We start from the raw sequence: 26,159 nt of genomic DNA, 5'->3' as shown, positions 1-26,159 counted from the left end.
TTTGAGGGGTGCTTGTATCAGGATTACTGTGAGCCTGGCCTATTTGTGGCAGCACAAAGGACCACATTCTTATAGTGGGCTGCACTTGTTGCAATAAATAAGAAATTTCACCCTCTGAGAGGCATTTTGATGGGAATGGAAGAGAATGCAGTCCCTTCTGCAGGGACAGGTTGCAGGCACGCACATTCTTGCTGGGATGAATATGCTCACATGGTTCTTCCTGCCTGACTCCTCTTCTCTGCTTATCTAAGTCCTAACATGTCTTCAGTCCTCTCTGCCATTCAACCTTTTCCTGTTGCTGTTGTTGTTTAGTCGCTAATTCATGTCTGACTCTCTGCGACCCCATGGACTATAACCCGCCAGGCTCCTCTGTCCATTGAATTGTCCAGGCAAGAATATGGGAGTGGGTTGCCATTCCCTTCTTCAGGGCATCTTCGCGACCCACAGATCAAACTCGCGTCTCCTGTACCTCCTGCACTGGCAGACAGATTCTTTTTTTTTTTTTCCTTTTTTCCCAATTATTTTTATTAGTTGGAGGCTAATTACTTTACAATATTGTAGCGGTTTTTGCCATACATTGACATGAACCAGCCATGGATTTACATGTGTTCCCCATCCTGAACCCCCCTTCCACCTCCCTCCCCATCCCATCCCTCTGGGTCATCCCAGTGCACCAGCCCTGAGCACTTGTCTCATGCATCCCACCTGGACTGGCGATCTGTTTCACACTTGATAATGTACATGTTTCAATGCTGCTCTCTCAGATCATCCCACCCTCGCCTTCTCCCATAGAGTTCAAAGTCTGTTCTATACATCTGTGTCTCTTTTTCTGTCTTGTATATAGGGTTATCGTTACCATCTTTCTAAATTTACCACTGATAGACCTAGGAAATCCGATATTTTCCTTTATTGATTTTTGAATTTTAGTTTAGTGAGTATCAGAATCACCTGTGAGGAATGGAGAGAAGGCAGCTGAGGGAACTGTTTAAAAATGCTGTTTACTAGGACCTATGGCCAAAGATTCTGATGTAACAAGCCAGATGTGGATCCCAGATATCTACAGTTTTAATGGTCTCCCTGGGGGCTTTCAAATGCAAAAGATTCCCCAGCCACATCTGGAGCAACTCATCTTAGGACAGTTTGTCACTTGACATCATTGCCTGCCATGTGGCTTACACCACGTCGGTCCTGTCTTCCCAGTGAGACCATGGATGCCAAGACCTAAGCGCTGCATGCAAATGAAGCCTGACAACTAAGCTACATAGTTTCCTCTTTCTTTTCTTTTTTTTCAATTTTATTGCAATCTAATTGACAAATAAAAATTATATATATTCAAGATATCTTACTTGACTTTTTGATGTATGCACGTATTGTGAAACGATCACCACAATCAAGCTAATTAACACATCCATCACCTCACATAGTCACTATTATCTTTTGTTGCTATTGTTCTTCTTTATTTTTAATCCCTCCTGGCACATAACATCAACTTACAATAGGCAAAGAGAGTCACTGAGCAGAAGCTTATTAGAAAAATAACTCATAGAAAACGATATGCTTTTGTTCAATGGTGAGAGACGTTTAACAAATGACAGTGAATTTTTAGGACAATGAAGGAACCAAAGTCAGGAGCAGCAAAAATCTCCTCTAGGCTGCCATGTCCCTAAAGGATGCTAAACTCCCTTTCAAAACAACTGGCTAGGAGAGGCCAAGCCTCAGTTAGACACATTAAACATGCCTCATGGCAGATGTAAGTCTGAGTCGGGCTCCCTATGTCACTTTGATCATACTGGAGAACTTCTAAACATTTCAGAACTGACGTGCCACCAGAAGCAAACTGAGGCTTGAATAGGTCTGAGATCAGCTGATAATCCCTTGGAAACTTGAAAAAGGGGACAGAATGTGTGCAGACCTGCAAATTCCAAGAGGTCTCTATCCTGCCCAAGCTTACAGGATGTGACAGTTAATTTTATGTGTCAACTTGACTGGGTCATGAGATGCCCAGATTAAATAATATTTCTGGGCATGTCTGTGAGAGTGTTTCCAGGTGAACTTTGAACCAATAGCCTGAGTAAAGCAGATTGCCCTCCCCAATGTGCATCATCCAATCTGTTGGCCTGAATAGAACAAACAGGTGAAGGAAGGGAGAATTGGCTCTCTTTGTACCTCACTGCTTGAGCTGGAACATCTTCTGCCTGAGGACTGGAATTTACACCCTTAGCTCTCCTGGTTCTCAGGCCTTTAGACTCAGACTGAACTACACCACCACCTGTCCTGGGTTTTCAGCTTACACATGGCAGATCATGGGACTTCTCAGCCTCCATAATCACACAAGCCAATTCCTTACAGTAAATCTCTCTATATGTATCTATTGGTTCTGTCTCTCTGGAGAACCCTAATACACAAGACCAAAATAAAGAAAGCATTTAGACTAGCGAGGACTCGCTGAATGCAAGAGCATAAGAACATGTCTGATCACAGACAGTATCGTCAGGGTATGAGAACAAAAAAATCTCCATGAAGGAGAAATAATGAAGAAGACATAGTTCCTGTTTTATTTATAGATATATTTATATTTAAACAGGCTATGTATATGTATATATGTATACACACACCCACACATCAAAGAAAGTTTGGCATCAGATTCAGCAAGATGTTAATGATGATCATCTCTGAGTGGTGGAATTACAGGTGATATTTATTTTCTTCTTTATACTTTTCCTGCACTGTCTGATTTTTTAATCATTATTAATATAATAAAAAATTCTTCCTGTTTTTAAAAAAATGAAGTAAAAATCAGACACTAGTGCTCTTATAGAACTAGCAATGGAAAACATCTACAATTAATGACTCTTAGGAAGAAGAGCTAATGTGAGATGAGATGGGGACACCTTACATATGGGTGAACAGATCTCCAAATACTGTGGGTGAGTACTCAGGTATTCAACACAGATTGTGAGGGCGATCAGAACACGCAGAACATATTTTTAATTTGTTGCTGCTAAAAATTTGCCCAAATACACAAAAACGTAGATTTTTAAAAAACACCAACAACTAGCCCAAATCCCTTCACCTGCATATCTAATTACAATAGTAAGTCCAACTGGTCTCAATAATCCAGCAATATTCATACTAAGGCTCTACAGTTCCTTCTCAGGCCATCATGGGCTCCCCAAGACCTTTTGAGTTTTTTTAAATTAAGTTTGGTTTGAGAAAAAATTTAAATATATATATATTTTTTTGGCTCAACAATTTAACTTCTAGGACTCCACATGACAGATCATTACACACTTTGTCAAAGTTACACACAGGATGTTCACTGCAGAATTGTTTATAACAGCGAGAAGTGGAAATAAGGTACATGGACTCCAACAGGAGGTGGGTGATAGAAACTGCAGTACATCTTGAGTTGGTATATAGTATAGATAGGATTTATATAATGCCCATAAGAATCACAGAGGTTAGTCTGCCTTGGATAATCCCAACAACATTTAAATTGATAGACTCAGCAGAGGCAGAGAGAGAGTCAAAGCAGAGTGATTGTATGCTCCAGACCAGCAGGGAGAAGCAACTATTATAACACTTTCATTCACCATTTGACTGCACCCTTCCAATAAAAATTTAATCATTGGGGTTCACCTGGAAGCTAAAAGAAATGGTCAGGACCAGAGGTGGCGGGGAATTGTGTGAAGGTGGTCAAAAGGTACAAACTCACAGTTATAAGTACTAGGGATATAAAGTACAACATGATAAATATAATTGACACTGCTATATGCTCTTTATGACTGTTGTTAAGATCATATCCTAAGAGTTCTTGTCACAAGGAAAACACATTTTTTTCTATTTCTTTGATTTGGTAACTCTGTGAGATCATGAATATTCAATGACTTACTGGGGTCATCATTTCATGATGTATGTAAGTCAAATCATTATGCTGTACACCTTAAATTTACAGTGTTGCATGTCAATTTTTTCTCAATAAAACTAGAAGGAAAAAAATACAAGGCAAATAAAAAATTGAAAATATGATAACCTTGAGTGACAACTCACAACACAAATTGTGTAGATAGCATGATTACAACTACATAATGATATATAGCTATATATGTGTAGGAAATGCATCAAAACATTACCAGTTTAGAAAAAAAAAAAAGTGATCAGGGATGAAGAGAGAAGGGAGCCTAGCTCTGCTGGGTGATATATTTTAACCTCAGAAATGTAAAAGGAAAGTAGTGACAAAATTATCCCCTATGATTACTGTCCATGCTACCTATGAAGTTCCTACCTGATTTTTCATACTAACTACTGTTCATGTTATCATTATGAAGCAAACTCACTGAAGAATGATATTTCATTTTTGGAAACCAAATGTATAGAGAGATTTAAAAACTCTTGAGGGACTCCCCTGCCGGTCCAGTGGTTAGGACTCTGCACTTCCACCTCAGGGGGGCATGGGTTCCATCCCTGGTCTGGGAACTAAGCTCCCACAAGCCACGCAGTATGGCCAAAAAATAAAATAAAGACTGTTTATCCATGCACACGATGAAAGGAGTCGGCAGCAAAAACACACATAGAACATTAGGTGAAAAGTGAAACTATATTTCAGCTGTGATGCAGAAGATGACAAGGCTACCGAACAGGGAGACTTCGAGGTTATGAGGACTTGACCTTTTCATTAGTGACTGGGCCAAGTCTGGAAAGAAGACATGGAGGAAAACAGAGTAGATTAAGGGAAATTATACAATTTCTTTTTCAAACAGGAACTTATGTTGAGTATTGCACATGCCCTATTTATAGCTTATATATTTTGACATATCTGTGTTCAAGCCAGAGCCATTTCATTCCTCCCTCTGTGCTAAAGGGCAGTCTTTTCTTTGGGCTCACCTCTAGAACAAGGTTGATAATATTTCCAAGGATATCATAGCAGATTGATTGATCCTAAAATAAAATCACACTCTGCAATCATGTAAACTTTACTGCATTAAAGGAACTTGGGAATTCACCTCCTATCTTATCTGTAAGGCGAGCTCTAACTGCTGAATTTCCCCATAATGTCCACATATCAGCCAATTTCTCTTTTGTTGCACTTTAAAAGGCCTTGCTCTGAATCTTTGTGCTACCCTTGAATTACCCAGTACAGTGGATTTAAAACTTCTAGACATCTATAAGAAACCTACAAGTAGAAGAGTTCCATTATAATGAAGCTGACATTAGACCCTTGCAATGCAACTTTCTCCAGTCTTCCATTGGTGTTGCCTCGACACTTCAGTGGTTCTCCATATAGAGTCAAGAAAATTTTTGTTCATCATCTGAATACTCACCACAGTATAATAATTCTTGGTAAGTGGAGTCGCTTCAAATCCTTTGACAGCCTTGGGGGAGAGAGGTCTCTCTGTGAAAAAGACATTTAAATTATGTTAATATCACACAAGTCTAAGATGAACATTTTAAAACATAGGTCATCTAACATATTATAAATATTGTCAAGTGGAAGGCTCAAAGGAAATGTACATTTCTAAACAAATGAAGCTATAATCTTACTAAACTACAGATGGTCAAGTCACAGCTTCTTAATGACAGGGTCAAGGCAAGAACTTCAGATCCAGTTTGGGCTGTTTCTTCACTCATTTGCCTGTCCATTCAACTTATTATAAAACAGATAAGCAAAGGAATGCTAACCAAATACGTTATGTTTGTAACTTGCAACTAACCATACAAGAATAACATAATACAGATAATAGCAGCCATTCTTTCTTGGGACTGGCTGTTTATTGTGCCCAGAATAAAATAATCAGAATCTTGAATACACTGAAAACTAGCAAGAAATTCTTCTATGTATCATTTTAATATCATTAATTGTGCTATAAAATGTTGCCTTTCTTTTACAAAGTTTGTCTTATCTATTAAACTCATGACTAAGAGACATCCCAGGATGCTTTTTTTTAAAAACAAAGAAATCACTTAATAAAAATACAGACAGGGGACTTCTTTGGTGGTCCAGTGGCTAAGACTCCTCACTTGCACTGCAAGGGGATCAGGTTCAATCCCTGGTCAGGGAACTGAGATCCCACAAGCCACCCTGTGCAGCCAAAAGAAATTTAAAAAATAAAAAATACAAGACAGCAATCATAAGTGTTTAACAGTGTCACTACAGACTATCTTCCCCACTCTCATTTTGTCCTTTGTTTTTTTTTATTTTGTCCTTTGTATCATTGCTTTATATTCCATTTTTACCTTGCTATATTATATTGTATGCTGCTTTACACTCCTTCTGAAGTATGGTACAGTATACATAACCAAGTATTATCATCAGGCCTTGATCTTTCCTTTTCTAAAAGTAATATTTTTTTAGTTTTATATCTATGACATTCCACTCTTAAAAATGCAATATATAGAAAAGAAAAACCAACAATTAACCCGTCACCAAGAGCTAACCATCATCCACAGTAACGTTTTGAAATATATCTTCCTATTCCTTTTATCATGTGTTTGTGAACACACACACACACACAGTGATCTTTCTTAATTCACCTACAGCTTAACTCTCCTATTACAACAGTATTTCATGAACATTTTTCCATTTAACCTTGATTTCTAATGATTTTTATATTTAAAATATCCCTTATGTTTACTTGGCACTTCACAGCTTTTAGGACATTTTATTTAATCTTTACAATGACCCTGTGAGGCAGAGATGATCTCATTTTGCAGAGGTCACTAAAGTACAGAAGGGTGAGGTCAGCTGCCTAAGGGCATGAATTTGGGAAATGGCAGAGCCAAGACTGAAGCCCAGGTGTGTCTTGACAAGAGCCTGTGCTCCCAAGCAGCAGGACGTTCAGAGATGAAGCTACTGAAGGGCCTGGTCGATGGCATGAGCAGTGGTTCTCCCTCCACCTCGGAGCTCAGAGGGACCATCAGTTCGATCTGGGATGGTCAGAGAAGACCTTGCTGGGCAGGGGGGTATTTGATCTGTCCCTGGATGGGGGCTAGAATTCAAACAGGCTGAGAAGACAGTAGAGCGTTTTCTCAGCAGGGAAGATTCTAGAAGCACAGCTGTAGAAATAGCAACACTCAAGGCAGGACTGTTCCCATGATACTGAACAGTCCAGCTGGGCCAGACTGTGTAAAGTGGAAATACAGCAAAAACGCAGCAACGAGGGCCAATTCTCCCACTCCTCAGCGACAAAACATGGGGCATTAAGATCTGCCTGGATCCACATGGTGGCTTCACGAGGCTTTACTGGATAAATCTGAGCAATTCAGAGCCACCCAGACTATTACCTGAGATTATAAGTGGCAGAGTCAGGACATGAACCCAAGTCCTGTATTGACAAGTTTGGTGCTCGCCGCTCCACCACCACACTATGCTTTTGGACTCTTCAGCATACTTGAAATCAACAGTTACCAAATTCTTTTAGTTTTTATTAAGCAAGTTTTCTACAGCATAGCCCTGATGCTACTTAGAATTCAGTTGTTTTGTGTAATTATGACATAAACCAGTCTGATAAAAATAGAACGTTCCAGAGGAACCAGCAAGATGTGGTCGCCTTTCGAAAGCAAGGCCAAAAGGAAGGGTAAACAGTAATGGAAAGTCTGTTAAGACGCAGAAGAGGAAAGGAAAGCCCAAAGGAATTGGTCACTGCAATTGAAAAAAAAACTGGTAACTATGTAAAGTAGAACAGGGAAACATGAAAGAAAACAGTGACTGCCATGGAGATTCCTGGGTGGCTGAACATAAGGCTAAAAGAGCTGGTGCTTTGATAAGATCAATAAAATTGTTAACAAGGATTTACTGAATAGCCCAGGGGACTATATTCAGTATATTGTAATGACCTATAATGGAAAAGGATTTTTCAAAATATAGAGATATATACATATATATGTATAACCACATCACTTTGTTGTACACCTGAAATTAACACAATATTGTAAATTAATCACACTTCAATAAAAAAATTATAGTGAAAAAAATTTTAATAAAATAGTCAAACTCTAGCAAGACTGACAGAGGAAAAAAGAGAGAAGACACATACTGTCTATATGAGAAGTGAAATATGGGATACCACTACAGACTCTAGAGATACCAAAAATATAATAAATAGTATGAACAACTCAAAACACATAAATTTGATAATTAGGTGTGAAATGGAGCAATTTCTCAGAAAACCAAAACTACCACAGTTCACCCAATATTAAATACACCATTTGAAGAACCTTATAACTATTGTGGAAATTGAATTTATAAATTTAAAACTTTGGAAAAAATGAAATATCCAGGCCCACATGGTCCTAATGGGGAGTTCTACCAAATATTTAAGGAAGAAGCCATATCAATTCTTCTCAATCTTTTCCAGAAAATAAAAGAATTCATTTTATAAAGTTCACTATTACACTGACACCAAAACCAAAGACAGTACAAAAAATAAAACTGCAGACCCATATCCCTCATGAATTTCGATGAAAAAACCTTAACAAAGTATCAGTAAATAGAATTCAGCAATATTTTATAAGAACTTTATACCATGGAATTCATCCCATAGATACAAGTTGGTTAAATATTCAAAAATCAATAGATGAAACCCATGTTAGTAATAGTCTAAAAAGAAAAATCACATGATAATATCAACGGATGCAGAAAAAGCACAGGGCAAAATTCAATACCCATTCAACAAAAACTTCCAGAAAGAAATAGGAATAAAGAACTTCTCCAACTCAATAAAGAGCATCTACAAAAACCTTACAGCTAGCATCTTACCTAATGGAGAAAAACCTATGGCTGAATGCATTCTGAACCCCAAGATCAGGAACAAGGCAAGGATGCCTGCTCTCACTCAGCGTCGTGCTGGAAGGTCTGGATGTCCCTGCAGTCTTGGTGCAGAATGGGGAATCAACCCCGAGAGAAGAAGGAAAACAGATTTGGAAGGACAACCTTGGAAAGTCTTTAAAAATGTAGCCTTTGCAAACAACCGGCCCCATGAAAAAATTCAAGGGGTGGATGCAAAGAGAAAAACACCAGTACTAGGTTTCAGTGACAGTTCTTGCCTCTTGTTCCTCCTTTGCCCTCTAACCCCCAGCCCGCCATGTTCCTCCTTTGCCCTCTAACCCCCAGCCCACCACTGCCTACTCTTATCACGTGTGGTCTTAGCTGAAACCCACTCTCAGCGAGACACGCAGAGAAGGAATGAATACGTGGAGGTTCAGAAGAGACAAGTTCAGTCCCTGGGGGTGGTTCCAAGTGACAGAAGGGGGGTCAATTTTCCCTCCCCAAAATGTCTCTTTGGCACATGGATTATATTGAGCTGAAAACAATCAAGGCTCTAAAGACTCAAGAAATCTTTCTTTTTGCCTCCCCCTTAGATGCCTAGAGAATTTAGGTAGAGGGCCTGTTCCCAGAACAGAGCTATCAGCAGAGACATCTGCAAAGAACATGAGCTGGGGGTGGTGGGGACAACTCTTGGAGATCAGAGTCCACTCTGTGTTCCATGGTCTCTGCAAGGCCCAGCAAACATTTATTTGCCAAACATTTGCTTTTCCATCTCTATGTCAATTGCCTTCCTCCCCTTTGAAGTCTCAAACCACTACCCCCAACACCCTCTTTTATCTTTAGCTGAAGATGGTATTTAAGGTGAACGTTTCACCATTTTGGCAACTTACTCAGTTCCCCTGGGTCTCTCCCACGTAGACATATTATTAAAAATTTTTTGTGATTTTCACTTGCTGATCTGTCTCTTATCAATTTCAAAAGAACCTAGAAGGGTAGAGGAAAACTTCTTCCTCCCCAATATAACCTAACCAGAACTAATATGAAAATATAAACCTTTTAGGCGGTGTTTCTAAGGCCATTAAAAAACTGGTCAATTCAATTCAATCAACAAAAAAGAAATCAATGTAGTGAAGAATTCAAATGGGTTATTTAGCATAACTCAAACAACAACAGTGTCACACAGGTATAGACATTAAGTAACCTTCCTAGGGCATTATGCTAAGTGAAATAAATCAGAGAAAGACAAATACTATACTGTACAATATGACGTATACATGGAATCTAAAAAATAAAACAAACTAGTAAGTATAACAAGAAAGAAGCAAACTCACTGATACAGAAAACAAACTACTGGTGACCAGTGGGGAGAGGGTAGGGGAAGGGGCAATATAGGGATAGGTGAGTAACAGGTACAAACTATTAGGTATAAAATAAGCTACAAGGATATACTGTACAACATGAGGAATACAGCAAATATTTTATGATAACTATAAATGGAGTATAACCCTTAAATATTGTGATCACTATATTGTATAATTTATATAATACTATACAACTGGGTACAACTGGGGCTTCCCTTGTAGCTCAGCCGGTAAAGAGTCTGCCTGCAATTCAGGAGACCTGGGTTCAATCCCTGGGTCAGGAAGATCCCCTGGAGAAGGAAATGGCAACCCACTCCAGTATTCTTGCCTAGAGAATCCCATGGACAGAGGAGCCTGGTGGGTTACAGTCCATGGGGTTGCAAAGGGTTGGACATGACTTAGCGACTAAACAATAGTAACAAATATTTCAATAAAAAAAGTTACAACTGTTAGGAAAAAAAGAAATCATCCTTATTCCTATGTAATGATCCTTTTCTCATTAACTCTCCATCCATTCCTCTCCCTCGCTAAGGTATAGATTCCTATGCCTATTGGCGGTGAAAAGTCAAAAAGAAATCTAGTGATAACTGGTTTTCTCTGGATGTGAAGGATCTGTGTGATACACCCTGGGGATTAAAACAGGAAGTCTAAATATAAAGCCCAATCATGGTTTTGGATTAGAATAAATAGGAAGAGTCATTTCTTAATCTGCCTTAATACAAATTTAATTAGCCATCTACCTAATCCCCTCATTTGACATCTATATTTACCTGCAAAGAAGAAGTTTTAGAAGGATTTATTGACCCCTTAACTGAATCAGCTGAAGAAAACAGAACTTGCTTAAAATATCTGCTCCAATCATATTTGCCTCAATAGGCAGGGAAATTTTAATGCAAAGTCCTGATAAAACCTTCACCCTTTCTTGGTAACAAAGACAAAAATTTTAAGGGGAGATATAACCTACTGTGTTACTGAGATATAACTTACTGTGATGTAGTGACAAACATGATTTTGGTGTGTAAACAACAAGGTCATTTACAAGTTACCACTAATTTTGAAGAAAAAGACTGAAAACAGGATAAATCGCTAATTTTCTTATTTATAATATATCTGAGTTAAATGAAATGATGGAGAAAAAAGAGCTTCTGTAGTTTATATAATGACTAAGTTATTCATACATGTACTTTTCAAGAAGTAAGATCCTTGAAAAAAATATTTTTTCCTCAAAATGGGGTTTATTTTTCTCATGTGACAAGAAATTGAAAGGTGGCCAGCAGGACTGGTAACAAGAGCTTCCTAATGTCACCTGTGTCTGAGTTCTGTCATTCTCGCAGAGAGGCTTTTGTTATCATGGTCACAAAAAGCTATTCTATCTTCAGCCTTAAACTCATGTTGAAAGATGTGTGTGTGTGTGTAAAATATTACACTCAAATATTCTATTTCTCAACTTTCTACAGTATTAGAGTGGTGGTTCTGTAAGTCCTCAGAAATCAACCTCCTCCTGAAGAGAGGAAGAAACTGTCTCCAGGGCTTTGGCCATAATTATCTCTAGGCAAAAGTTACAGAGGATTTCTCAAACTTAAAAATCCATTCCCCAAGGGCAAACTTAGCAGAGCATGAAGTGCTCTTGTCAGTGGAACAAAACTCTGCACAGCTCTCCACCGCGGAGCCAGCAGAGCCATCTGCAGGCTGAGGGTTGCCTGGGACTGGAGTTCCTTTGTTTGATTTCTAAGACAAAAGAACCTGTAGCATCAGCCTGAATTGCAGGCTACCATGAATGAGTATTCCAGAATTCCTGACTCTTCCAGTGATCTCTGTGTTACACATCTGACCCAACAGTAAGCAGGTAGAGATCACAGAAGTCCTCTGTTCCATGCCTGATTCAACTTTATAAAGGACCCAGAAGTTGTATAGCAGAGGGGTTGAAAACTCCAAATTGAAGGTTTCGTTTCTTTGAGCTACACATTTAATCTAGAAATCATTTTTAAAGACTCTTTAAAGATAAATGTTCTTTCCTAAGTGGTCACATCACTATGGATTTTATGGAAAGACATTCCAAAGTTGACAAGTATCTTCTAAGAGTTAGTCACTCAGTCGTGTCCGACTCTTTGCGACCCCTGGACTATAGCCCACCAGGCTCCTCTGTCCACGGAATTCTCCAGGCAGAGCATACTGGAGTGGGTAGCCATTCCGTTCTCCAGGGGACAAAACAGAATAACATTGAATTTATATTGTCCCTCAGCAGCATTCTAAGTAGATTGTGGCCTTCTTACTGTTTTGTACAGAAAGATTTGGGTGGCAAAGGATTCAAGTCGGCAAAGAGCTGATACCTACCTTCCCAACAAGATGTTTGCATTACACCAAGTTAATCTCCTCCACAGTCCCTTAAACACTCTCCACTTGAACTACCACAGATCTTTCATGGTTTTCATTCTCCCCAAACAATCACTACAACTTATATTGTCGTCCTCTCTCTTTTGGACCTATCCACACGGCCTCCGTGTCTTTGAGGGTTCAGCTCAAGTCCTATCTCCTCCAGGAAGCCTCTCCCAACCTCTCCAGTCACAGTGCACTCTGTCCACTGATGATCTGCTATCTATTTGACACTTCATCATCCACCACTTTGTAGTGTCCATTGGCAGTTTAATCTCCAGCTCTTACCTCTCTCCCATGCTCTAAATTCATCCTGCCAACCTGCTAGAAATCTTCAGAATGATAACCTGCTGGCGCCTCCACTCAACATGTCCAAAACAACTCATCATCTTCCAGTGCCAATCAGCCCCAACACACACACACACACACACACACACACACACACACGCACACACACAACCTCCTATCTTCTCTGTTAAGGGAGTTCAGTATGTACCAAACATTCCCTATGTCTAAAGCACTACATTAGGCACTATGGACACAGAAAGATATACAAATTTGAATAATTTCCGTTTGACCTCCTTGTCAGGATGAGCTGGGTACCTCTCTTCTGCGCACCATTCTCCAGACTACCTTGTATTTAGAACTTATCATTCAATATGCTAATAAGATCATCTCCTCACAAGACTATGAACACCACGAGGGCAAGAGGCATGCCTCAGGTTTCTGTGCCTCACTGGTGCCCTCATCATAGAACTGATATCCTACTCCTGGCAAATAAACCTTTGCTGCCCAGCTAGGTGGATGACACTGCATGCCCTTAAGGAGCTCACCATCAACCTGGACCCCTAGACTTGGCATGATGTTCACCTCTTCCCTTTCCTCATAGCTAATCACCAGCAAGTTTTCTTGATTCTGTTTTCACAGTATCTACTGTATCCATCCACTTTCTCTTCTTCTCCACGGTCATCAAAGTCGATTGCTCGGACCTCAGCAGTAGTCTTTACTGCTTTCCCCACATCCTCCTTGATTATCCCCACCACTTCCTTGCCATCCAGCCCCAACATCACCACTAGAAAGATTTCTCTAAACCACATGCAATCCCCGGCTTGCAGCTTGTCACTGACAGCCTTCTTAAAGTAGCTCCAGTCACACCCCTTCTCTTCACTCACCTGACCCTCAACCCAAATCCTCCTACCACTCACTCCATGCTTCCCTACTTCCCAGCTTTAACTTAGTAACTGCTTCTATCCTCTGCCCATCAGAAGCCTCTTTTCATTATTCAAGACCCAAGTCAAGTGCTTCCTTCCTCTTGGGTTACTGTTAATCAAATAATTTCTTTACTTTTCCAACCGCTTTGTACATATAACTTTGTGTGCCTCTGTCCTAATCTGTCATGTACACACCTATCCTGACTACTAGACTGCAAAGTCCTTGGGGGCAGAGTCCATGAGGACAGGTTATTACAACCCCCTCCCCACCAAGTGGGCTTCCCTGGTAGCTTAGTTGGTAAAAAGAATCCACCTGCAATGCAGGAGACCCAAGTTCAATTCCTGGGTCAGGAAGATCCCCTGGAGAAGGGATAGGCTACCCACTCCAGTATTCTTGGGCTTCCCTGGTGGTTCAGATGGTAAAGAATCTGCCTGCAATGCAGGAGACCTGGGTTCAATCCCTGGGTTGGGAAGATCCCCTGGAGGTGGGCATAGAAACCCACTCCAGTATTCTTGCCCAGAGAATACTCATGGACAGAGGAGCGTGGTGGGCTACAGTCCGGGGTTGCAAAGAGTCAGACACGACTGAGTGGGTAAGAACAGTACAGCCCCACCCAGTACCCAGGAAATACTCAACGAACAAGCTGAACAGAATTGAATGACCTGCCCCACAACATTCATTCATTTTACTAATATTTACTGAGCCAAACCAACAGAAAAAACATCTCTGCCCTTGTGGCACTTATATGCTAATGGTATAATACAGATGGAAAATGAAATAAATAAGTAAATATACACTGTTAGAAATAAACGGTAAAAAAAAAAAAAACCTACAAAAGAGAAAGGGGACAAGAGTAGAGGGAACAGGGTCCGATTTCCCTCTGGGTGACCGGATAAGATGCTACTTCGAAGCCAACAAGGGAGCAAAGACCTGAAGTAGGTAAGGGTGGAGGGACATCAGGTGAGGCAGGAACCTGGCAACCAGGAGGCCCACGTGGCTGAAGTGGGACAAGTGAGGGGGAGAGAGGTCAGAAAGAAGGTCAGAGGGGACCACCAGAGGCCGAATCCCAGAGGCCATGTAGACTATTGGGATGACCTTGACCTTCACCGTTTTTGAGATGGGAGCCATTACAGTACTCAAGTTACATTTTAAAAGGATCATTTTAAAAGTACCCTCTCAATCATTTTAATAGTGCTCAAGGTACATTTTAAAAGTACCCTCTGGCTACTGAGTTTAAATTACACTATAGGAGTGACAAGGACAGGGGCAGGGATGCCAGTTAAGAAGCTACTGCAATAAACTAGGTGGGAAGTGGTCCATACTCTTCCAGTCCTAAGCATTCCCTGATGGGCAGGCCTCCTGACCCCAGTTAGCCAGACCTATTCTTGACAGCTGGAAAAGAGTTTCTAAGGGTTAGGTTCCCCGGGTGCTCAAACAAGAGCCAGAGCTTGCCAAGTGCATCCTTAACTGAGTTGTAAACCAAAGAGAGTTTAGGAAAAACTCAAAGAGAAGGGGTCCAAGACCAGGACCAACAGCTCAGGGTTGTTGGTTCACAAGGGAGGAGCCAGACTATATGCTACAAGGCATCTCAGTAAGGGACATGATAAGTAGTGTGGCATGCTGTCTGTTTGCTACCTACATCCCCTCAACAATGCTTGGGATTCCCAGGCCAGGCCAGGAAGCAAGCGCTGTTCCTTTTACTTTTCTGATGAAGGCATTGAATCAGTGAACAAAGTTAGGGTGAATTTGTCAAATTATTTAGAGATTCTAACAATCAGATTATTCACATTGAAAGATATAAAAGGGGTAAAAATCGGCTGTGAAAATCATCAAAACCAAGGAAATTCCAGGCAAAGCCCATGAAAATACTTCAGGGCTCAACAGAAACTCCTTGATTCCCAGTACTAAAAGATACTAAGACATTTGCACACACACATATAATTATAAATCTGTTAGTAAATACTCATTCCATTAAAGGAAATGCTCCACCTTCACCCAACACACAACACAGAAAAGCATGAAGTTAAATTTTAGCTCAAATACTTTAGGGAAAAGCTCCTAACAGTGGTTATCTGGAGGAGGAGATGAGAGGGGAACTTTTATTATCTCCATTATCTCTTTTGATAAGTTTTAACTTATAGTGAGCCTATAATCTTATTAAATAATAGTATTAATTTTGAGGTATTAAAAAAGCAAAAAAGACATCGACCAAAGGAAAAAACATACCAAGGAGCTAACTACTCAAAAGGAGCCCCTGGGTAAAGAGTCTTGAAGCATGAAGAGCTATAATAATGTGAATAACTGAACCTTATTTTATCTGTATTATGACATTTTTATAATGCTAGGGATTTTTGTTGGTTTTGTAATATAAGCAAGATTTCGTTTTTTGAAGAATAAAAGGCAAGTAAGTTACCTAAGAAAGTTCTAGAATGATTACTGATGAGTGATTAGATTGCATTTCTCTGGGTATCATCATGATAAAGGGTAAACGGTTAGCAGTGTGCAATGAGTTTAAGGGCAATCTTATTCAGAATCAAAGTGGCCAGACAGCTTCCTGCAGCCTTGTGATTGTTATTTCTCCTACATATCTCTGAGACATTTAGACTTAAGTCTGCTCAAAGAGCTTAGGGCTAAAAAAGGAAGTGAGCACATGGCCTCTCTTATTATTGTATTCTGCCATCATCAGTGATTCTTGGAGTAGCAGGAAGGACTTTGTACATGGACTACATGGGCTAGAATTAGTAGCAGAAGGGGACATAGTTAAGGTGGAACAGTTGTTTAAGCTTTGAATTCTTTTGCTTTTTTAGTTTTTTGCCGCCTTGATGTAATCTAAATACAACTTGGCTTCAAAATATCTAATCACAGATTTTTTTCCCCCAGTTCTGTGCTAGTCTTTTTTACATATACCAGTACAAACAATTCTGTGAACCAATGAAAACTGCAAGATTTTCCATCCAAAGACCAAGAAAATAGAAGAGTCAGAGTCAAAAAAGCTTTGAAAAGATTGACTTACCACTGGATTTAATTTCTCGGACATAATTACTAGGGAACCAGCCCGTTCTCCCATTTAATGTGCCTTCCCACCAGCCTCCTTCTTCAACTCTAGTGACGTAAATGATGTCCCCTTTACAGACAGACAGCTCATCTTCATTAGTCTGCTTAAAGTTGAATCTTGCCTTTACTATCAACTGGTGACTTCCATTTTCCGTCATCTCCTGGAGAAATAAAAGTCACACCAGATTAGGTACTCATCTCAACGAGGCTGGGGCAGAAATTCTATGAATTTAGACAAATAAAGTAGGGTGACCAAGGATAAAACCCCAGATCTATCTCAGTCTTGAATTTTAACTTAGGAATGGGCCTAACATAGGTAGGCCTTGCAGGGGCACAGGCAGTGAGAAGGGGACTAATAAAGCCCTCAAAATTGTAGGCAAACTTTTGCATTTGTGAGAATGCCTATTTTGAAGGGGGTCATGCCTTCACTTCCTTGTCCCCCACCAGTTATCTAAAGATACTACTTTTATTTTTTTTGGCCACACCACTCAGCTTGTGGGGATCTTAGTTTCCCAACCAAGAATCAAACCCAGGCTCCCCGCAATGGAAGCATGGAGTCCTAATCACTGAACTGCCAGGGAATTCCTGAAAGATACTTATTTAAATGAGCTAGGAAACAAAGTAGATTAATAAACTATCCCACTCTGCCTGTACCCAACACCCAGACAAAGTCTTACATAATTACATGACCAAGATTAGGTACTAAACTCCTCTCATAAAATCTGCCTCCCACCTCCCAATTACTAAGAATATCTTAAATTGGCTAAGGCTTAGTCATATGCAAAGATCAAATATCCCATAGTTTCCCAAGTCAGGAGCTCTTAACCTGTCACAGGTCCCTGAGAAGATGATAGCACAATGTGCCTTTACCCAAAACAGAGACTAGTAAGTTCAGGGAGAAGATTTTGCATACAGTTTGAGGGGGCCCAAGGGGTATGGAACCATACAGTGTTCATCAGCTTCTGAAAGGGATCTCTGATCTCAAAAGGTTAAGTGCTTTGGAAGTAATTAAAGTACTTTGGAACTAATAGCTCCTGATGGATTAAAGCAAGTGGGTGGATTTTGACAAGGAATAAAGGTCTCAAAAGAGCAGAAGCTAGGGTGCTTCCTTCCAAAAGAAAGCTCCCATTAAGACCAAATGCAATGATAACTGAGCCATCCCAATACAGGAGCTCCTCTCGAGCTCAATAGGAATGCAAAGAGAAAGAGAAAATGGCAGTGATGCTGATGAGAACAAGTAATATATATTGATTGCCTGCACTGTGCCAGGCGCTATTTAGTTCTCTAATAAGCTAAGGGCAGGGGGCGGGGGTTACGGGGAAATAACAGCAAACTTCCCTCAGGAAGTCGGACTAAGAGCTGAAATTTGCATAGGGTTCTCAGTTGCTCAATTCTAGAAAGGGATGGGCTTCCCTGGTGGCTCAGACAGTCAAGAATCTGCCTGCAATGCAAGAGACCTGGGTTTCAATCCCTGGGTCAGGAAGATTCCCTGGAGAAGGGAATGGCTACCCACTCCAGTAGAAAGGGATAGAACTTTGAGGCTTCAACCCTGACTTTCTGACTCTGTGGCCCACATGCCTTTGATGTGTTCCCTTGGGCCAGCCTGAATTGGGGTGAGGTTCCAAATTCATTTTATCACAACCGCCAAACCAACAGGATGGTATCTCACCACCTATGGAGATGTAACAGAGATAGCCATCAAATTTTATGGATTTAAAAACAGGCCAGGGGAATTGGGGACCATACTTACCACTGGCTTTGACTGCCTTTGCAGTCCTGGAGCTGTGCTAGAAACTGCTCCCTGTGGGTTTGTCTGAGAACTATTAGCAGCGCTAAGAGAAGAGGAACGTCCACATGGCCTTTCTGAGAGCTGATCTGTGAAAAGAGGAAAAGGCACCGTAAAGAGAGCCCCTTGTGTCAGAAAAACGTCTCCAGCAAAATATTATCTTTCACGGGACATTATCAAAGGCAATCTGACCAGACTTCTAACTGTTCCATGATGAACATGCTGAGCTTGTTTCATCCCCCCTCCCCTCCCTTGCAGTGGCCAACTTCTCTTTCTTAACCTTACTGGCCATTGTTCTCCAGTAGAATGAAAAACAGCAACACAACCACATTTTCTCTTAACCCATTTATCTACAACTCTTTGCTCTTGAACCCGTTGCAACAGTATGCCCTGTGATCCCCAGCAGAACTATATTGGGTACCGAACAGCTGTCTGTGGCTCTTATTACTTTGAAATATTTTAAATTTCTTGCTTTGTTTTTTGGCCCATAACTGAGTGGTTCTTTTCTTCCTCACATGGAGCAGTCTATGTGGCACAAATAATGTCAAATCTCCCTTGTGCCTGGGGGATGGGAGAAAGAGAATGGGAGAGAATGTGTGTCTGGGAAAGATGCAGTCTTGATACTAGAATCTTTTTTTTAACTCAAACTCAAGAGTCTTTTCCTTGAAACCATGTGAAATTCGATCAGCCCAGCGCTGAGTTGGGTGTTTTCAGAATGCCCAGAGCATACTAAACGGAGGAGTTGGCTCCCTGACAAATTCAAATGAGAGTTCTTTTCCTCTCCATTTATTTTTAAAAGATATAAACTGCAAAAGTCTAAAGCCCAAACAATCCCTAGGCGACAAGCTCAGTATCCAAGTAATTTCCTTGATGCTGTGGGTTTTAACTTTCACCTCCTTGTATTTTATAAATATCTGTGGCAAGGGAAGAGACTGTAAAACTTGCTAGGAGAGTTTGGCAAAGGAACATATAATTTGTATGGCATAATGTTAGAATTATACGATCCTCCCTGCCCAGAACTGGATAGTTGTCATGTGTGTTAAATATAGTTACTTGAATTAGCTGTACTTTCTGCTATACGCCTTGCAATAGCGCCAAAGCATTTTCTTCCAGAAAGCAAAAGAACAACTTCAGAGAAGTATTTTTACATTTATTGCTATTATATACAGCTCTTTTGACTAAAACTGTAATTACTTGATAGCTTCCTAGATGCTCCAGCCTCTTTGGCACTTGATTATATTGTCTGTTCTTGTTCTGTAATTGTTTCACGTGGGTAAGTCGAGTCTCCCTAAATAGATGGTAATTTTCTCCAGGGCGGGGACCACGTCTTACACTTCTTTTGTAGCACCTGGTGGTGCTGGGCACACAGCGTGTTGACTTTCCAGTATTTTGAGCAGCAAGACCCAAGTTGGAGCATCGGGGCTCTAGAGTCAGTGAGATGTGGGTCTGAATCCCAGATCTGCTGCTTACTTTCTACTCGAGCCACTATGGGCCTGACCTTCTTTATCTGTAATATGGACCTAATACTGACACCTACTCCACCTACTCCCAGGCTTGTTTCAAAGACTGAATGAGACTACTGATGGCTCTTAGGACAGCCATGACCCGTGGTAAGGGCTCAACGCATTTTAACTATGGTTATTACTGTCCTGCTCTCAGTAAGATACTGTAGCATAGAAGGAAAGAAGCTATCCTTTAAGGTTATCATCTTTGGTTCACATGTACTAGGATTTACATATATTTCATTCTGCCAATGTGATGGGTACTAAACACTTAAATAAATGATATTCTTTTCTCTCACTATGAACCTGAGGTTTCATTTCCAGTGCAAGGTTACTGAAGGGTTCCTTAACATGGACAAAGACATACTGAAAATTATGATTTTCAGAGACAAAAAATATGAATATAAACAGAGACAAAAAAATATGTCTCTGGCGGGGAAAGGGAAGTAACGGCTGCATTTTGTAAACTTTATGAAAAAAGGAACTGATCTTTTTCCTTTTAATTTTCTGCCTTGTTATACTCAGGGGCCTATTTGATAGCTTTGAATGAAATTGCTTCTTGATTCTTATTATATTAAGGGCATTAGAAAAACATCTGTAATAGTTATGTTGAAATCCTAAAGTATGACGAATTAAAGCATCTGGCACCCATGGGGTTCTTTTAAGGGGAAGAGAGAAATCTGTCCCAAGGGCACAGTTGTGGCCATAGTCGGATCCTAGAGGAATCAGAGACACGTGAACCCAAACATGTTACCCAGAACCCCCCACCCATCTCAAGCCCCACTTACCTTCTGTTGCTTTGTTGACAGCTAAAAGAGTGTTCAGAACCTTGGAGAAATTGACCCCTGCATAAAGGTCATCAGGATCAAATATCTATGAGAAAGGAAATTGAAACTGTTAAGACACTGTAAGTATTCAACTCAACAAACCAAACTATCAGAAGGCCACTTCCTCCAGCTCTCAGGGGAAAATAATGTAAAAGCCAAGACCCAAACCTCTGTATACCTTTGGGAAAAAATGAAAGCGGCAGCAAAGCCGCCTAATGACATGTGGCAGCCATCAGTGAGTCAGAGAGAAGCAGTAATGGGAAATGAGAACTACGCCGAGTGCAGGGCCCACCAGGAAATGCACAGACCTGCTCTTCTGACCTGAACCCATCAATACTCTCGGCCCAGTTACCGGAAACCCTGTGCTGGGTTACAGTCAGTGCCCATCACCTACCGAAGGAGGGGGAGCCTTTGTGACACCCTTTCCTCATTACAGTTTATTCACTGTTCTCAGCCAGGCACTGTCAGCAGTGCCTTCCTCTCTTCTGCCCCTCCTCACTGCGGCCACCCACTGGGTCCCAACTTCACACTGCCCAAACTTCCTGCCTAGGCCTGCCTCTTGCTCCCAGCCTCAGTGCCCAGTTTCTGCCGCTTGACCTTGCCCCTCTCAGCTCATCTTCATGGATCTGACCCTTGGCCAGTCTGAGCCTCTAGGTTCTTCCTGGCCTTAGATAACTTTTCCGGATATGACCTCTGGCCTTCCTGGTATTGCTCAACTGCTGGCAGCAAAACACTGAAGAAATACAATATTTCACTTGGCCAGTTGCAACCATCATTCTGATATCCCACTGTCCCTAGGGAAGATACCAAGCAGTTACTGTTTTAAAGACAACTGTTCATTTAAAAGTGTATTCAATATCTTGTAATAACCTATCATGGAAGTGAATCTGAAAAGGAATAGATCTATAGATGTATAAGTGAATCACTTTGCTGTACATCTGAAACATTGTAGATCAACTATATTTTAGTAAAAAATAATTTCACAAATTTAAGAATAAAATTTCAAATGCATTCAATGTATTAAAGTGTATGGAGATGTCTTCTAGTTTCATAAATGTGTATTTGAAACTAGAAGTCTGCTCAAGGACAGGCTCAACCTACTAATCTGCCAGTCAATGATACAGATCTATATGTGTTTTAGTGGCTGAGTCTTATCCGACCCTTGTGACCCCATGGACTGTAGCCTGCCAGGTTCCTCTGTGCATGGGATATCCCAAGCAAGAATACCGGAGTGGGTTGCCATTTCTTTCTCCAGGGGATCTTCCCAACCCAGGGATCAAACCCACATCTCCTTCATTGGCAGGCAGATTCTTTACCACTGAGCCACCTGGATTCCCAGATCTATATATACATATCTATTGTGCGGTGCCATGCTGTGCTCAGTTGTATCTGACTCTTGCTACCCAATGGACTGTGGCCCACCACACTCCTCTGTCCATTTCCAAGGCAAAAATACTGGAGTGGGTTGCCATTTCCTTCTCCAGGGATCTTCCTGACCCAGGGATCGAACCCACATCTCCTGCATTGGCAGGTAGATTCTTTACTACTAGCACCACCCTCCAATGCTTAACCAGATGCCCACTTTCTGGATGGAAATACACCTTCTTAAAACATTTGGTTCCAGGATGTCAAGAAGTTTGCATCCTTTTTTCCCCCAGTGTGGTGATGGGAATAAAATGTACCTTTTCGTGTGGGGCATGGTTGGTAATGAGCCTAAGATTCTGAAGGATCTGTCTTCCCATCAGGTAGAGACATTTGTTCCATTTCTAATCTGCATGTTTTCTGGGAGCTATGTCAAGATCCAATTTTATCTTCTTTGTGTACATATTCTTTAAGACCTAAAATCTGTTTCTTGAGTGAAAATATATAGTATCCATTTTTTTCCCACATTTGGGAGGGAGGCCGTCAGTGTAAACAATATATGCAAATGTGGGCCTCTTCTGAGACTCACAAGTCTATTTAATCAATGAACGTTTTGCATTCAAACTTAAAATGACTGACGAGCCCAATCACATCTAAAAATGAGATCCTAATATACTTCTAGCAAAGGGGAGATGTCAATATTACTAAAGAGTTAAAGGACACTACAATCCAAATATGTTCCTGAATGCTACAATCTAAAATGCAAAGGTTTCCAGGAATAAATGGATAGGCATTCTGTTTTAGTTTGCCAAGATCTGAGTGAACAAGATGCAGCAGACCCTAGAGAGACTATCAAGTAACCCATGGGATTCCAGACTTACTGCATCTCCCTTAGAAGTGATATCAATGGGAAAGTGTTAATAACATGTATGCCAAAATGGTAACAAAGCAAAAAACTCCTAGTGGGAGTGTAAGCATGTGTATGCATGTGGATGTGTGTATTGGGTAGATGTGGTGGAGATTAGTAGTGTCTAAAATAATAAACGGATGTAAATATTAGAAGAAAAAGGCCGAGAACTGTTATTAAAAAAAAACATCCACCTTTCTTTTGAGGTTGCTCCTTATTCAGGTTAATTGACCTCCTACAGGCGACCACACTGGCAATATTCACTTGTATTAGTCGTTGTTTAGTTGCTCAGTCATGTCCAACTCTTTGCAACCCCATGAACTGCAGCCTGCCAGGCTCCTCTGTCCATGGGATTTTCCAGGCAAGAATACTGGAGTGGGTTGGCATTTCCTTCTCCAGGGATCTTTCCGACCCAGGGATCGAATCCACATCTCCTGCATTGGCAGGCGGAGTCTTTACCACTGAGCCACCAGGGAAGCCCATTTGTGTTGGTACTTGGCTGAATTTGAGAATAAAGACACTGATCAGAAAATGAAACATGCATCAGCAAGAGGCACTGCATCTGCTTGAGGGAAGTTGCCTGCACTATACACAGTTCCCTTTTTTAGAAAACCTCAATACACTAGAATTTACCCACAGATGCTGTTCTGAAGCACTCGGAACTACATAGGAAGAAGTTGGAAGGGGCCTCTTGGGACTAGTAGAGAAGGCAAAGTCTGAGGGTTATGATTTCTGAGCCAATGGAAAGTTAGACAGAACCATGTCACCCTCCACTGCACCGCACCCTCACGAGCCTCACATGGAATAATACGGAACATTCTGTCCCAGACCTTCTTCCTTGCTCTTGAGATTGGTCACCTACTAAAATGGAAATACTGTCTACAGAAAGTGCAATACTTTCAGTTGCCATCAGTCTTTTACACCTTAGTGGAAATGAGAGGTGTGTGAGACCAAGTTTAGAGATGATGATGTAGAGAAAAACCAAGGGCACTGGCACCTAGCTGGGAAAAAGCAAGGGAGACTCCCCCACCATGGAGAGGGAATGAGGTAAGTAGATTCCAATACAAGTCACTTGCCTAGGATTAATCCCAATCATTTACATGTACAAAATGGAGAACCAATTCCCCTTTTCTATCTGCAAAGCACTGGGATGGTGAAAAGGTAATGCAAATTTGTGCTCAGATGCTATATGCGATTTCCCAATACAATGGCGGGATGACACGCATCTCTGGCTTCTCTATGCAAGCTTCATGCACCTGTTTGGTATCTCTGGTATGAAACTGAGCTTCAGATTAGCTGAACTTTATTTTTTTTTTAATTCTTTTTTTGGTCCACACGATGCAGCATGCGGGATCTTAGTTCCCCGACCAGGGATTGAACCTGTGTTCCCTGCACTGGAAGCATGGAGTCTTAACCACTGGACCACCAAGGAAGTCCCTAGATGAACTTTCTTGATACTTATTTTGGTGCAGAAATTAGCTGCTTAGTTCCAGTTGGATCTGTGAAGGTTGGATGAACAGCAGGATTCCCTCCCTCCATTTACCACTACTGTGAGGCAGACAGGAAAGAAAAGATTCCTTCTTAGACTACAGCTCAATGGTTTCAAGGTCCCAGGCCTGCCATGGAATGAGGCAAGGTTCAAGAATAACAACAACAAAAAAACATTTACTCTACACTGGGTAAGCAATGGAGAGACAGGGAGTAAAGTCCATTAAAGATTTTAAGTATTTACATAGAGCCAGCCTAAGGTCTAATCCTACATCAGCAGCTGAAATCAGACAAGGCCTTTCATTTTTAAATGTTTCCCCACATTTTTCCATTTTGGATACCCACAATGGCAGCAAAACCTATTTTCCATCCACTAAACACCAGGTGTTAATTCTGAACCATTGGGGATCTGCCAGTATAAGCTGCACAGAAGTTAATATTTATATGGCTTTACAAATAGATCCTTTTTGGAGGAGTTTTCAGTTTCAACATGTATGCTATTTTATGACATCCTCCCTAAACTGACAAAAGTAAGGAAGTGCAGGAGAAGACACTCCCCCAACCATTTGGTAATCTTACTGCTACAATTTCCTGATTTACTGAGCCCTTGATATGTGCTATGGGCTGACACCATCCATTCATTGCCCTCGATTCTCCCAGCAAGCCTGTAATCTGGGTACAGTTATTTTTCCCATTTTAGAGATAAGTAAATGGTGACTCAAAGTAAGTAGTTAAGTCACAAAGCAAGAATGTGATGGAATCAATAAAAATATACACGAAAGGGCTCTGAGGAGCATTTTAGCCCTGTATGCATACTTGAAGTTTTACTGTGTGTATGTTAGTTGCTCAGTCATGCCCCAACTCTTTGCGACCCCATGGACTGTAGCCCATCAGGCTCCTCTGTCCATGGGATTCTCCAGGCAAGAATACTGGAGTGGGTTGCCATTCCTTTCTCCAGGGGATCTTCCTGACCCAGGGATTGAACCCAGGTTTCCTGCATCGCAGATAGCCTCCTTAGCATCTGAGCCACCATGTTTTTCTGACATTAAAAAGATGAGAACGAAATCTGTGAGTTTGTACATGAAAAGAAATCCCTTGCTGCTGTCAGTACAAGGAGTACCTCTACCACCTGCAGCAAGTTGGTTACAACCTCTAAGACAACTCAGTTCAACTAATTGTGACAAAGAGAAACTCACCTGTATGAGAAGACTGTCTCTGCAGGGGTTTGCCTAACTCCTGTGCTGTCTTTCTCATTTCAGGGGGCAGCCCTGACCCGGCAGGCACCTCGTCGTGTTTGCCAAGAAGGGGTTCAGGGCTGCACTAAGTTACTCCTGTTTGGTCGTCTGGTTCCATCGTCCATATACATTAAGTGTTGGCTGACGGGGTGGGGGGTGGAGGATCCGGCCCATGGTTACAGGACCAAGTGAAACCATTCCTCAGCATCATGCTCTAAGCATCTGCGTTAACCAGTCATAGCCCCAGCCACATCCTCGTTAAGACAAGAAGCCATACCACAAACCAGT

At 41.1% G+C, this 26,159-nt stretch overlaps 1 protein-coding gene across 7 annotated transcripts in view; it reads right to left on the bottom strand.

The window, feature by feature from the left end:
- ARHGEF6 (Rac/Cdc42 guanine nucleotide exchange factor 6) overlaps positions 1 to 26,159 on the bottom strand; it is a 115,547-nt gene that overhangs the window by 63,536 nt on the left and 25,852 nt on the right. For all 7 annotated transcript variants that reach the window (XM_043460155.1, XM_043460156.1, XM_043460154.1 and 4 more), the window contains 4 exons: positions 20,841 to 20,925; positions 18,515 to 18,639; positions 16,724 to 16,925; positions 5,322 to 5,392 (listed from right to left, as the gene is read on the bottom strand). In XM_043460155.1, the coding sequence (XP_043316090.1) occupies positions 5,322 to 5,392; positions 16,724 to 16,925; positions 18,515 to 18,639; positions 20,841 to 20,925 (483 nt within the window). The remainder of the gene's footprint in view (positions 1 to 5,321; positions 5,393 to 16,723; positions 16,926 to 18,514; positions 18,640 to 20,840; positions 20,926 to 26,159) is intronic.

This window comes from Cervus canadensis, chromosome X (genome assembly GCF_019320065.1).
Source record: "Cervus canadensis isolate Bull #8, Minnesota chromosome X, ASM1932006v1, whole genome shotgun sequence".
NCBI classification, from domain to species: domain Eukaryota; kingdom Metazoa; phylum Chordata; class Mammalia; order Artiodactyla; family Cervidae; genus Cervus; species Cervus canadensis.
The sequence above is the reverse complement of the archived record's forward strand: the minus strand, read 5'-3'. Positions and strand labels throughout refer to the sequence as shown.